At 36.8% G+C, this 15,443-nt stretch overlaps 1 protein-coding gene and 1 long non-coding RNA gene across 2 annotated transcripts in view; one reads left to right on the top strand and one right to left on the bottom strand.

The window, feature by feature from the left end:
• The window catches only part of LOC308660934, a 45,998-nt gene extending 35,269 nt beyond the window's left edge, over positions 1 to 10,729 (bottom strand). Inside the window, exon 1 of the long non-coding RNA XR_014024846.1 lies at positions 10,628 to 10,729. This is a non-coding gene — a long non-coding RNA (uncharacterized lncRNA). The remainder of the gene's footprint in view (positions 1 to 10,627) is intronic.
• Positions 10,730 to 10,813: 84 nt separating this feature from the next.
• Positions 10,814 to 15,443, top strand: part of ELL2 (elongation factor for RNA polymerase II 2) — a 41,451-nt gene continuing 36,821 nt past the window's right edge. Inside the window, exon 1 of the mRNA XM_081320257.1 lies at positions 10,814 to 11,092. Within this exon, the coding sequence (XP_081176383.1) occupies positions 10,961 to 11,092 (132 nt within the window). The 5' untranslated portion in view covers positions 10,814 to 10,960. The remainder of the gene's footprint in view (positions 11,093 to 15,443) is intronic.

Raw genomic sequence — 15,443 nt, 5'->3', positions numbered from 1 at the left:
ATTTGTTATGGCCAAAACTATTGTATAAAATATTCCAAGTACAGTCTGACCAAGACAGAGTAGAATAGAACAATTATTTTCTATCAGCTAGGCCCCATATCTATTATTTGCACCATTTCTTCAATTCACCCACTGGCTATTTTTAAACATACAACTTCAGTAGAACTACAAATTTGTAATTTATCTGTCAGCCTTTAACTATCTCAGCCTCTCTTTTAGACATAGTGTGCAATTCTTCAAACTATGATATGGGGAAGGAGAAGGGGAAGTTCATTTTATATGTATGTAATTTAATTTTGCATATTTAGTATATAATAAATATATATCATCTTCAAAAATAAAAAAGCAGCATTCTGTGAAAATTAAAATGATGTGCCTTGTTAGTGTTGAGGCCTCATAGCCTATTCCCAAGACTCCATTCTAAACATCTTCACAATTCTGCTAGTTATCTATTTGTCTGCTATTGTCTACAATGCAATGAGTAAATGTGTTTAGTCACTCATAAGATTTCCAGTGGTTGAAAATTTTAGAAATCCTAATCAGGTTGAGATAATAAATTATCAATATTTAAGTCTCAATCTGATTTAAATTTGACAACTTCAAAATTGGGATTCAACAAAAGTCAAATAGGCTTTGCAGTATACAAGATGTGACATACAGAAACTGATTTCTGACATGCTTGCTTCTATGAAGCAAGGTCTTTTTAAAAGGGAGGAATAACAAAAGCATCTCTTTCATGCATGAAGGAGGCCTCAACTAAAGTATAATTCAATTTTCGGGAATTTAATATGTTTTGTTTTATTTTGCAGGTTTTTATTTTGATGGTGGTTAGTTGTTGGGTAAGGGTTTTTTTCTTCTTTGCATTCAGGAAAGAAAGTCTAATACATTAAATATGTATCATTTCAGCATTTCCTGTATACTAGGTTACTGATTTCAATGGCCCCCAAACCCTAATATAATGAATTGTATACAGGTAGTCCTCATTTAACAATTGATCATTTATTGACCATTTAAAGTTATAACAGAGCCCCCAAAAGCTATTTATGAGCCAGTTCCAGAACTCTAATTGCTGTACACAGAAACCCCATGGTCATATGACTGCATTTAGGGCACTTGGCAACTGGCTCACCTTTAGGGTTGGCTTACTGCACCTAGATGAATATGTTGATTTATTTAATGATCACTGCACTCAATGATCACTGCACTCAATTAATGACTGTGTCACTGACTTAATGACCGCTGCAAAAGAAGTAATAAAACTGGTTCTGATCAAGTGGGTGCCTCAATTTAGGACTGTCATGACTTATGATGGAAATTTCAGGCTCCATATTGTTCATAAGTTGAAGAGTACCTATTAGAATAAGGAAGTGGAGAAGAATGAATAAATAAGTATATTGTCCCAGGCTCAAGAATTATAAAAATGTGCTGCTATGAAGGATAGAAAATAGAACAAGAATGAGTGAGCTTGTGGTCACTGAGATGGGCTTATTCCCTTATTAGGTTTCCCAAGACTTTAATCTCAACTTCTTATTAGGTAACTGTAATAAAAGATGCACACAAAAGAAGGTCTACACTTTATTCAACAACTCCATTTTGTCGGTTCCTTAATACACTATTTATGAAAGCCATCCAAGGACCACTTTACAAGCTTTAATTGCATGAATACCAGCACAGCTGAAGTTCAGACATCTTAGAAAATATGATAGCAGTTAGACTGTTTTGACAGAACTAATGTAGATTTAAGTGGTGACTGCATTTTTTTCTTGGAGAAGAAACAAAATAAATGTTGCTTCAAAGGCCATACAAAAACAGAAGAACAGGTTCCATTTATGGAACTTTATCTCAACATTTGGTAAAAATACATATTTTTAAATAGAATAGAAAACCAAATGTCTTGTTTCAATCTAAATTACCTACATGCTACAGACTGCCTGAAATAAAGCAATTATAGTGTGGGTTTTTTAATTGCTTTCCCTCTAGTAGGTCAATGATTTCCTGTTGAAATGTAGGGTTAATAAGGCACATCTTGTACTAAAAAGAGGAAATACGTATTTATGATGTAGAAGAATACACATTTGTGTAAGACTGCATTCTTTTGCATATTTATCTGGGAGAAAGGGTTCTTGAATATAGTGGGGCTGATTTCTGAGCAGACATGTATAAGATTTCACTGCTTCAGCTTAACTGAGCTGTGCAATTGTGTTTTTTATAACCTAAGAACAAATTCCACGCAGCAAGATAAAATTCAATATAACAAAGGTAATTGTACAACAAATAAACTGCAAACATAAACTATTCTCATATCGTCTGCCGATTTCATCTCATTTTCTTTGTACTCTCAATCTAGTTCACTAATTAAAGTTACTTTAATTTGGAATCAGACCCAAGACTGACAGAATATTTTGACACTCCAGTTCAACCTGGATATTTCTCTTACCTTTGACAGCACATAAATATTTCTCCTACTTTTAACAGAACACAAGACTGTGGCAGCTTACTTTATCCTAAGAGTTAGTTGCTGGATATGATCTAGCAGCAGTTTATCATCTTATTATCATCATGTGGAAATTACTTCATGGAAAGCTTCTTTACCAGCCATCTTTACACTTACTTTGTGAGGATCAGGCACCCAATGATTCAATGTAAACAATTAACAACAACAAAAATAATCAGTGAACCACAGTACTGCACTTTGCTTAGCAGGTGAAAAGCTTACATAAAACATATTTAATCTAGCAAATCTAAGCTTTAGAATTGTCTGCTGCCAATGATGTATGTGCACTATGTGTCACTGACCTTGGGAGAGACCGCTCCCATCCAATTGGTTTCCACTATAGAAGTTCTTTGTTTTCTTTGTCTGACTTTTGGAAGGTTTTCCCTGATCTCTTTTGTAGTCCTTATCACTGTTCTCTCCAAAATGACTTTAACAATACTCCCCTCCAGATGGGAATTCTCTAAATCAGAAGCTAAAGTACTTTAGGAAATCCCTTTCCATAGACAAAACACTTTCCGAAGCAGGATTCTAAGCCTTTTGTCTTGTCCTGAACAAAGTATTTCTGATTTGTAATGGAAGGGGGGAGGAGTGTTGTGTTGAGGCAAATGCAGCCTGTTTTACTCCCCTAAAGTCAGCAGTCCAGCCACATCCCAAACCAACAAATAAATAAAAGTTGCACAACCAGCCATTAGTGCTTGTTCGCTAAACTTTTATTCTCTCAAACTCACAGGGAGTTCAAATTTCAAAAAACTGGAATCACCTCCATACAGTTTTGATAGGAATTAAGAAGATAACAGCAAGAGACATAAATCATAAAGTAATCCAGCGTGGAACTCTGCACGCTCTGCCTCAAAGATTTAATTTATTATATTGATTTCGATAGATTTTTAACCATGCGTTATTGAGCAGGAGACTGCTTTCATCCTTTAGCTTTACAAAGACTTTTTTGAATTGTTCTATATCTGTACATCTATGTTTGTAATCTTCGTCATGTTTGCTTTGGACTAAGCCTTAGAACTTTCTTTTGAACGAATAAGAATATGAATGCGCTGCAAACATTTTTCTTTTGGCTTCCTCTGAGAGTTTAAGAAAATAATTCCTCCAAAAAGAAAAGCACTGATTACTAAGGAGTCAAAGTGCTCCTCTGAAAGTAAAAGAAATAATCAGGTCAGTCTGCACTCTTCCTAAAAGATGCAATGCTAGGCCAAATGGGGTCAAGAAATCTATTTCAGTACAATTCATTTTATTCTCTAAGGGATCTCAATTGCTTTATCCTATAGCCACCACAATCCTATAGCTTCAGCACAACAGCAAATTTAATGACCTATAAGCTCCTCAAAAATCAATGGGCTTCAGTTTACTCAAATATGTGTTGGAAGGGGAAAGCCAGATTTCTGTTATTTTTGATAGACAGTAAGGGCTTTCTTGCTGGCCTGTGTCAAGCTTGAGATTGCCATCATTGGTGCCTTTATAAATATGATAATTCTTCCACCATGTTTTTACATTTATCACAGAACCAGAAATATTGTTTTTTAAAAATGCAATTTGTGCTCAAACCTGTTTTTCCTCCTCTCTTGCTATCTATTTTCCTTTTGTGTCATGTCTCTTAAACGGTTCTTGCCCTCAACCTTACAATATTGTTTGATATTGTTTGGATTTGGGATAAATATTTGAAATAAATATTTATTTAAAATAGAGACTCTTCAAAGAGGAGCACACTTAGTATAGATGCTATATATGTGAGAGATCTTAAATAGTCGTGCAGCATTATCCAATGAAAACATTTTATTTTCATTGCAGATTTCTGACAGTATTTGAAAGGTTAAAGAAACACTGAAAAGGGATTAAAATATATATACTTTAGTTTTACAGCATTATGGAAAGAAACAATTATGCATTACTTTCAGAATACAACTACTTTGAGTATATTATTTACAGCTTTGAGCCACCTATTCACTATTGTTTGCATAGCACGAATAATTTTAATCAATGAAAAATTAGAATTTTGCGTGTAGCTTAAACATAACTGAATACATATAGGAGGGTATGGTAAAATAAGGTATGATAAAAGAAGACAAGATGGTGGTTTTGCCTGTTTTTTATGTGCATTGTGGCTGCCACAGTGATTTTTTTTACCATAACTTTGCAGACATCATTTTTTAAAAACTCTTCAGGCTATGTGGGATGGGAGGGTGTGGCAAAACAGAAGTTGTCACTATCTTCAGACCCATACTGATCGTGATAACCTTTTTAAGCTATTACCCATTTTCCATAGCCATATACAAAATTAAGAAAGGAAGCAAAAATAGCCTGGAGTGCAGGAGAAGGAAGGCTAGCTGTATGTCTAACTTAAAAGTACAGTATTTACCATAGGAAGATTTTTCCTTAAAACAACCCTTATCCAGTGAAGGAATCTACATTCACCTCGCATTCCCTGATAAAAACAGAAGCTCTTAAAAACAAAGAGCTTGAATGGGCAAAGGTGCAGATCCTGAAGTCTGGGTGCCTTTACAAATGAGCCAGAAGATTACCAATTCTTGGCTGAAGCTGCTTTCCCAGTGCATTTTAACCCTTTTGTGATGGCTACACAAGATTTCTCTCTTGCAAATATTTATTCCCTATATCCTATTACTGTACCACCCTGTTTTGTTAACCTTTTTGTTTTCTTCCCTTCCTTTCAGTAGTTACCTCTTAGCACATTTCCATTCAAATTCTTTTGTGGGGCTGTTTCTCTCAAATGGAAGAAAAAAATGTGTGCATGCATATGTGTGTAAATTTAAACAGATATTTGTATATTATGTACACAGGAACACACATGCACCCATATAAACACATACACTCTTGAGGTTATATGCGCGCCAAAGAAAATGTTTTGTACATGCACAAGAAAAATAATGTTATCAATAAAGGACCTTACTTAAGAGGCAATTAATTTTAATCAAAATTTATTAATACAATTACTATTTTTGTCCTGGTCCTACAGAAGTCATTCAGATGAAACTGGCAACCCTAGGTTGACAAGATAGGAAAATTGGAGTATTCCACAAGATTTTTGTCTGTTTGTTCATTAATTCATTCTGCCTCCTTCCCCTTTTGTGATGTGAGTGGCCTTTATTAAATAGAGTCAGATTCTGATAGAAATATGACACAAATATCTCACCCTTTATTGAAAGCTGAAAAATATCCATACAGATAAATATCAGTTAAATATTTATGGTCAACCAAATATACTACTATATAGATAACAATCCTTCTCTCACCATACCATTCAAAAAAAATTTTTTTTAATTCTCTTTTGTGCCTGACAATCCTGTTCAACTGCCCCATTGAGTATTCATCACTTACATATTTTAAAAATGGCAAAATTGGCAGCAATTTCACTCTTTGTTTTCCCTCCCATTTTCAGTTCCTGTTCTAATTTTGTTTGTTGTAATAGCAATAGCACTTAGACATATATACCGCTTCACAGTGTTTTACAGCTCTCTCTAAGCAGTTTACAGAGCCAACATATTGCCCCCAAAAATCTGAGTCCTCATTTTATCAACCTCGGAAAGATGGAAGGCTGAGTCAACCTTGAGCCAGTAAAACTCGAACTGCTGACTACCAGCAGTCAGCAGAATTGGTCTGCAATACTGCATTCTAACCACTGTGCCACCACAGCTTGTAAATTCAATTAGAGGTAGTTTTTTCCGAAGCTGAAGCCCTGAACACATACTATAAAAAATGAAGGAAATGAATAATGACCAGGTAATTATTACTCAAAATGGCTATCTCTACTGTAACTGCAGTAAAGCTATTTAAACTTCCTCAAGAAGCTAGGGGTGTGTCAATGATTCACAGGGCCCTTCCAACTTTATTATATCCAAATATTTTCCACCAGTTCTCCTTCTAGCTTTTATCAGGCCATTAGGAAGATACTTCTGCTGCCATTCCATAAAGATAAATAAAATTCTAAAAAGCTCAGATATTGTTTGCTAAAGCCATTACTTACTACCTATACCTCCTATGACCCTTCCTATAAGGAGTACATGACAGGAAGTTTTTCTCGTTTTATCTCTGCAACAATCGTGCCAGGCATTTTGAGAGCGATTGGCTCAGTACCACACAGGGTACTTCAAAAATGGATACAGACAACTACCATGATGACCTGGTTGCACAGTACTTAATACAATTGGAATGTATCCCTCTCCTCCTGTTCATTAAATAATGGTAATTTTCTAGTACTTAGAAAAATGGGTTCAAAAATGTGGAGGCACTGGGGCTAAAAATCATAGGACCAATGTCAAGTGACATTGAAGTATGCTTCAAATTATCTTTTAAAACTGTACGTTAGATGGACTTGATCATAGTCTGAACCAGGGCTTTTCAACCTTTTCACAGATTGTACCACTTTTAGGCCATGACAATATTCGAGTACCACCAGTGCTTAGCAAGGCGTCAAAAACTTGATGACTAAAAAAAGTGGGAGGAATTTGGGGTTTTACTGGTTAGATTTGTTGTTCTAGAAATGGCTAGTAGTTTATAATACTATGGAAAAGTAAAAAGTTGAGGTTCGATGTTAATGCTTTCTTCTACTACAACAGAGGAAGTCTGTTCTTGTTCCCTTCTCCCCCTCACTTTTTTCCTCTTTTTCCTCCCCACTGTGTCCTACTATTTGCTTTTGCATTTTTGTATTTTATTCTATAATTTATTTTTTATTTTTTATTTTATTTTAATTCCATTTATATCCCGCCCTTCTCCGAAGACTCAGGGTGGCTTACAAGCTTAGCAATAATCTAATAAAATGTTACAAACTGTAGAAAAAAAGGAAAAAAGTACCAGTTTTAATTTCTTTGGTGGCAGTTCCTTTGCTGAATCACTTTCCCTTTGCACTGACAAATGTATGATGAATTTATCCATATTTATTAATATGCACCACTACCAGCCGGCTGGTCAGCCCTTCTTCCTCTCTCCCTCTCCTCTTTTTCCTCCCTGCCAGCTGAGCTCTACTTCCACAGCTTCTTCTCCATCCCCTTCACTTTCCTTGTCTTTTTTCCCCTTTCATGCCAAAACCACCTCCTTTTATATCCTCTCCTCTCCTCACTCCCTTTTCTTCAGCTCACCTCCAGATACATGCTGGTTCCAGAAGCGCCAATCAGCTGGAGCCCTGCCGAGCCCCAACAGTCCTGCAGCTCCAGCTGCCTTTCCCTCAGGCTTGGGTTACTTCAGCTCATTTCCCTCCCCCGCTACACTTGTCTAGGAGGGTCGCATACCACCTGCCACATGCCAAAGTACCAGTGGTCATATACGTACCACCGGTTTTAAAGCCCTGGTCTAAACCATGGCATATGGAAATGCTGCATTCATACTGCTTTTCATGGAATAAGTGAAAATGTTTCCCCTCATTTTATTATACACTTCCAATGGGAGAGGAACTACTATTCCGTGCCAAGCAAAAGCTTGTGGAAAACCTTAGGTAGAAATAAGCAAATTTAAAGTCTCACCCATGCTTTTGATCCTAATTGGACACCCAAGCAGCTTTTTTTGTCTTGATAAATTTTCCCCTTTGAAGCTAGAAAGGTAGTTTTTAATGTTCTGCAATAATTTCTTGACCCTCCTCAAAATTGGTGGATGCACAATAAAACTATACAAAGAATACAATAACATGCAAATGTGTTTATTTCTAATAATCCTTACATAAATCTTTCTGAAACCTAAGTCATTCATATATTTTTTAACCTTAATAGCCATGCTACCTGGGAATCTGGTGGAGTGCAATCATAATATATCTCTTATCAAACTTCTGGAAAACAACTTACCCAGTATTAAATGCTAATGCACAAAGAAGCAGTACTTAATCCTAGAAAAATAGGATTATGCAACCAATCTGTTGTAATCAGCCACCCCCAGCAAATCACCACCACCTCCCTTTCTCGGTATATGTATCAAAAGCTATGTTGTTCTAAATTTGTACCCAATGTAGTAGCCAATCTCATAACAGTAATATAATTACTTTCATGTCACATTACATTCTAGTAGAGTTTAAGTCTTGAAACTAAACATTGTGTAGAAATATGTCCCATTTAATAGGTATAAATATAAAAATTTGGAAACTAAGCTTCCAAAAATACCTTTAAAAAGCATATTAATAACTTGTTTACACCATTTGATCCTTATTCCAAATAAAAGTTTTAGACAGAATAAACACATCTCTGTAGACATGCAACTGTTAAAGATCTTTAAATGGTGTTGTTATTTAAATTCATTGGCCACGTTCAATCATTGCCACAAAACATACAGTTTATTAGTTTATTAGTTTATTGCAGAGTGAGCCAAGTGGAAGAAAACTGCAATATACAGGAATTAGAACCACAGTCCATTCTGGTTTTAAACTAAGTACAAGAAGGCACACTTTTTGCTTTCGCTTTGCTGAAGATACCAAGAAATCTATTATTGGTAAGTTAAATATGAACTTCTATATGACTTGGCAAGACACAAGATAGTAAGGCAGAAGATAAAATGGATCAGTATTTTTTTAAAAATGACACTGAGCTGTGATTTAGGGACTTTAGCATTATACTAAAGGCTGAAAAGAGTTAATTCTAGATATCATTTAAACTGTAATTCTAAACACACTATCTGCACTACACCACAGAACTCAGACCTATTGTTTATTTATTAAATATTTGCTGCTTCCATACTTTTTATCCAAAATAGGTATCTCCAGGAAGTTGACTATTATAACAAAACAACGAAGAGAATAGAAATGACAAAAGGGAACAAACAGTAAATATATGCACAGCCTAAGATTATTTTCATCAAATACAAAGGAAGAAAATAACTTGAGTCTGTCATAACAGAGATTGCCCCATACTGGGGCATCATCACAAGTTCACCAAGAACAGGGGTAGGCAACCTCGGCTCTTTTATGACCCGTGGACTTCAACTCCCAGAATTCCTAAGCCAGCTGTTCTCGCTCAGGAATTCTGGGAGTTGAAGTCCACAAGTCATAAAAGAGCTGAGGTTGCTTACATCTGACCAAGAAGAATGAGGTTACTTTAGAACAAACAAATTTACTAGTATGAAAGTAATCCACTTAGGGGCAGAGGGGAGATTGCTCTGTGGTGCCTTAACACTTACTATAATCCCCCAAAACACACACACATTAAAAAAAGATACAACGGATGCACTGAGGAATAAGGTTGTACTACTGAAAAAACAACCCTAAGAGAGCACTCCTAGTTTAGTCATGGTACTCCTGCCTTGCCTCATACCTATTTTCACCTGTGAACCAGGTACATCAGGGAGCCCTTACTTTTTTGCAGCAAAAAACAGTTTTATGACACTTTTAAGTATACATTATCAATTCACAAAAGTATGCACAATGATACAATTGTTACTTTTCAAGGAGTCACAACGTTTTTTTCATTAAGCAAGAATGATTTAGAAAGGGAGGGTTGTGCGCACACACCTTGCCTAGTCAGGAGGTCACTCCACATGAAATTCTACACATGCGTGGCAGGGAATAACGGCACCTGAACTCCAGAAAGAAAAAAACACCACGCAGAAGGCCTTTTTCAGGGATTCAATATAGTAGTCCTAATCGCATAAGGTGTGCTACTGCAAAAGATGCAATAAAGGGGAATGCTGCTCTGAAGTTCAATCAGAATAGAGTTGGAAGGGACCTTGGAGGTCTTCTAGTCCAGGGGTAGGCAACCTCGGCTCTTTTATGACTCATGGACTTCAACTCCCAGAATTCCTGAGTAAGCTATGCTGACTCAGGAATTCTGGGAGTTGAAGTCCATGAGTCATAAAAGAGCCGAGGTTGCCTACCCCAGTTCTAGTCCAACACCCCGCTCAAGCAGGAGACCCTATACCGGTACCATTTCAGACAAGTTGATCCCCTTATTTTATTTAAAAATTTAGAAATCTGCTCTAGAAGGAAGCTAGACTGCAAAGGTTTTACAACTGATCCCGGCACCTAAAGTAGGGAAGGAAACGGGAGCCCACATAACACAGGGCAACTCAGACCAAGCGTACATAACCCAGGTGACTCAATCCCCAGCGTCAATAATGATAGAAACGTGATCAAATACCGTATGAACTGACGTCACCAGGAAGCCCCACCTTCCCCCCCTCCACCCCCCCGCTGACCTCGTGTAAGCCCCTCCGCGCGGAGTCGCAAAGAGCGGTGGGCCTGGCGCCTGCGCGTGGGACGGGGTCGTGCGTGCCACGGCCAGGCTACGGGCCGGGCGCGTGGGGAAAGGGGGCGGCGCTCCTGGGGTGTCGGGGATGGGGCGGTGAGGCTGCTGCTGGGCTGAGTGGGCGGGGTGAGGCGGCGGCGGCAGCGGCTGCGCGTTGCCTGGTACGTCAGCGGCAGGATGGCTGTTGCTGCCGAAGTGGCTGTAGCTGCAGCAGCAAGAGCAGCAGCCTCCGGTGGCGGCTTCGCGGCCCCGGCGGTGGCTGTGGGGCGAGAGGTGGCGTAAAATGGCGTCGCTGCGGGAAGGGGGCAGGTATGGCGTGTCCTGCGGCAGAGTCACGCAGGACAATATCACGGTACTGCATGTCAAACTGACCGAGACCGCCTTTCGAGCACTGGAGAACTACCAGGGGAGCAAGGTGAGGAGAGTTCCCCGGTTAACCTGGTCTTAGCCACCGAAGAAGGCGACGCTTCGCTGGGGTAGGGGGTCGGTGACCCTCGGGGATTACCCTGGAGTTCTAGAGCAGCGCGAAGAGCGAGGACTTTTTTTTTTAAAAAAAAATAGAGAACTAACTGATGGGAAGCGGCAGTAACCTTCCTACCGAGGCAAAAAGGCTTTTGCCTCCTCGGATGGGGCTGGAGGGAAAAGAGGGTTGAGGGAAAGCAACTACGGGAGCCAATTTCGGTTCTGTTGAAGAGAAGGATTCTCTTCCGTTTCCTTTTACGGCTGCCCGATACGCCCAAAGCCTTAACTTTTCCTAAAGTCTGTTTCCCTGCTCTTCTAGTTTCCTTCTTTTAAAAAAGAAAACTTTTGCGGGATACAAAGTTTCCCCAGCCGCAGCTGCTTTCAGGCCGAAAGGACAGGAGGGTGACGCTGCCTGGGGTTGATGCCATCTTTAAAAAATGGCATTTATCCAAGAAAGTCGCCTTTCTGGGTGTCGGTGCCAGCTTGTACCTCCGGAGCTGGCCGTGACCAGTGCCGGCCGTTCCCAGATGAAACAGTTTCTGCTGAGCTGTCATTTATTTATGGGCTTTGCTCTTCTTTCTCTTTGGCCTGTCGCTGCCATTTAAATGTGTGTGGGAGAAAATAGGTTGTGGGTACCTTTGGGGACTCGATTTTCTTTTTGTTTTTCTGAAGCGTGTTTGGTGGCTGAGTTTTTAAGTGACAGTTGTAAACACTGACAGATTTTATTGCACATCATTATAATGCTGTCAGAAATATTAGATCTTCCTGCCACCCAGACTCCCTTCCCCCATAGGCTTTTTTCTTGCTCCTTTCCCATCCCCATTAGCAGCTGTGAAAAACCGAAATGGGGCCAAATTGTACCTATCATTGGAAATGGCATTAACAGCTATTCAAATTTTTAGTGCAGTATATTTAATTTGAAAAAAAAGATTGCATATTAAGATGCATTAGCTTCATATATGAGTGTCTTGGGGACACTTAAAAAAATTGGAGATAAGATCAACAAAAAGTGACCTGTAGGAACTGTGTTAATCTCCTTTTGCAGAAGTAGGAGGCAGGAGAGTTGCTGATCTCTTTTATTATCTTACTGCAGCTTTCCAGTGGAAACTTGAGCCCTCATTTGTGTTTGTTCAAAGCATATTAGAGTTCCTGTGTGCTACCCTGTGCCCAGTAAGAAGGACTAATCTCTAATTAACTGGTATTTTAACATGGAATTTCAAATTAAATTTGTTTCCCTTTCTTTTTGCCTAGTTCCTTTTCTAACTGGCTTTTTTTGAGTGTTCAGAGAAATCTTGAGGGATTGTTGAATTGCAGAGATTCTAAAAAGAAGAGAAGGTGCTGATTAAACTTTTTTCTTTTATTTTTAAATACTCCAGTCATTTTGTAGTGCCAGCAGGCTTCTCCCAAAAGGGCTTTCCCTTCAAACCTTCTAAGAGCAATAGATAAGCTGAGAACATAACTAAACCAGACAGAATTTAAATAACAGGTTCTTGACAGATGGCAGACTATTCTCCCATTCTCCGCCCTGTTTTCTCCTAGCTGTTCTTCTTGCAGAAAGATGACTCAGACCTGGTTTTCTGAGAATTGACCTCTAAATTGTGCCTTTTGGTATGACTAATAGTTGTTTTTCATAATAAGCAGGGTAAATCTAAAATAGTGAACAAAATAAGCCTCCTTCAATGAATCTGACTCTTCTGTAGTTGTGTGGCTTGGTCAACTTTCTTTCCTCATTCAGCAAACTACAGCCACTCTGGTGTGTGTGTGTGTGTCTATATATATATATATGGAATAATTACTTAGTACATCAAGATCTTTCCCTTGTTAAGCATGAGTGGAAATTATTACTGCTGCCAAATAATCCATACAAATAAACTTCAGATTGGAGCTTTAGCTTATAGCATATGTTTGTTGAAGAATTGAAACTGCAGTTATTCTTATTTTACCATGAAGCTTGTATTCAAGAACAATGCAGTTTCAGAAAATTCTGCTTGTTGTTAATGTAGCAACCACATTTCCTTCTCTTTATTTTTTTGGAACTGGAGCAGTTTAGCTAGATTTCTAAATCAAACATTTAAAGAAGAAAATTGTCCCTTAAAGTTTACACCATTATAGATACTTTTAGTGTCTTCTATTTCACCTAAATGAAATGTAAAAAGAGTTTTCTCCTTCTGCCTTAGAAAAAACAATATTTGTATCAGGAAAATCTAATCTTACTGTATTGCGTATGTGGTTAGGTTTAAAATTACTATCACTTCATTTCAGATTATCTTCGAATTCCTTTTAACATTTCTATAATCAAAATTATTCTGCATTGTCATACACTTGGAGTTATTTTTTGAAGCAGTTTATTTTACAGAAAATAAAACATTCAGAAAAACTTTTCATATAAAATACCAAATCTACATAAAGATAAAAATTAAATTTTAAACAATATTTTTGAGTCCCATACAAAACTTTGTTCTAAAATATATTGTTTTTCGGTTAAACAATCCAGTTTTAATTGTTAAAAATATATCCTAAAGCAGGAAAATAATTTATTTCATCTGAAGCAGTGGCATGGGTTACACATTCATGAATACATAAAATGTGTTCTAATCTCAGCTTTTTTATATGGAAAAATAATTACACTTGCCATGTACAATTCAAATGATTAATTTAAAAAACTAAGGATAGGGAATCTGAAGTATTAGAAATTATACTAAGTGTACAATCTTTTATACATTGGGGAACAAACAATGTTATTTCAATCTAGAACATATTTCTGAGAATGTATATATAAATCTATATTGTAAATACAATATTTATTTCTAATTATAAACAGGTTCCTTAATTAGTTGAAAAACATAAAATGATCCATCTAATTTTGGCTACCTGTCTTACGAAATGGTATTAAAAACTGAATTCTTCAAAATGTGATTTTCAAAGAACTAGTGATAGAAAGGAACTTGCACATTATTTAAACAGTTATCTATAGAGTTATTAACTAGCTGTTGATAGCTTAAAAATGACTAATAATCAGATTTAGCCTTGCTTATATTGAAAAGGTAATCTACATTAGGTTTTCCATTGACTGAACTAATTCAACAGCAAAATTTTCCTAAATCAATAAAATAGGAAGAAATAATTGCTATAATTAAATGTAGGAATAAATATGAACTAATTTTATTTGTTGAATTGCATTTATTATGGCCATCCATTCTAAAAGAATCTTAATTTAACACTATTGTAACCATACGTATAGCCAGACTCCAATAAATATTTAAAACAATGTAAAAGTTTAACATAAATTCCTTAGTTTAGTAGGCCTTTGTGCCTGTTATTAATATGGCATGTTATACATTAAAGAGATTTAGATGTTAACTGAAAGGGTAACGTTCAAAATAAATACAGCCACCTTTAATATGCTTTATAATATGTTATAGCATAAAGAAGATAGAAACTGCAACTTTCACATTATTACTGTCTGATAAGTGGACAGTAGTAGCTATGAAATGCATATGTCATTTAAAGAAACTCAAATTTTTAAGCTATATTGAAATGTCATCTCTGCAATGAGTAATAAAATAAATAATACTAATACATGACAGTCTGTCTTTTGACTTTTTCCTCAATTAAAAAAACCCTTTTAATTTCATTTAAATATAATGAGAGTACCTCTGTGACCAGCTTTTTCTGTTGTTAATCTGTGATCAGTCTTGCTATATTAGTATCTAAGCATACTTTAATACTATTCTAATTAGGACTATTCTAAATGTAATCATTCTCTTGAAGATAAGCCTCAAAATAAATGCTGTCAGAATTTGATAAATGTCAGGACTTTTTAATCTTCTTATCTGATAGTTGTGATCAATACAAAAATGCATATACATCTGATTTTTTACCTTTTATCCTGGCACTGATTAAGTTTCTACCTGGATTTCGGAAACCAATTTCAGAATTCTGTTTTTGAGCTAAGATCCCTAAGTAGTTACAGACCAAGCTATCTAAATACCACTTACATATGTAGATCTCTGTACTCGGGTATGCAGAACTGTTTTAAATGTCATAGGTGTAAATGTGATAGGCTTATTGGGGGAAGGGAGTTACTTCCTTCCACTGACTATATGTGGGATCAATATCCTGCATTTTAAAATAAATGGTGAAATTGTGATTAAAGACAGTGCACGTCTTCCAACTTTTCTGATTTTCCAGTGTAGGATTAGCTATTCACTTGCATCCATTCTTTTATCTGCAACCCTCTGTTAATGCTGCTAGCTATGGCAGGGACAAATCTCTGTTTACTTTTGATTTCAAGTTTGTATGCA

This window comes from Vipera berus, assembly GCF_964194415.1.
Source record: "Vipera berus genome assembly, chromosome: 2".
Taxonomy (NCBI): Eukaryota; Metazoa; Chordata; class Lepidosauria; order Squamata; family Viperidae; genus Vipera; species Vipera berus.
The sequence above is the reverse complement of the archived record's forward strand: the minus strand, read 5'-3'. Positions and strand labels throughout refer to the sequence as shown.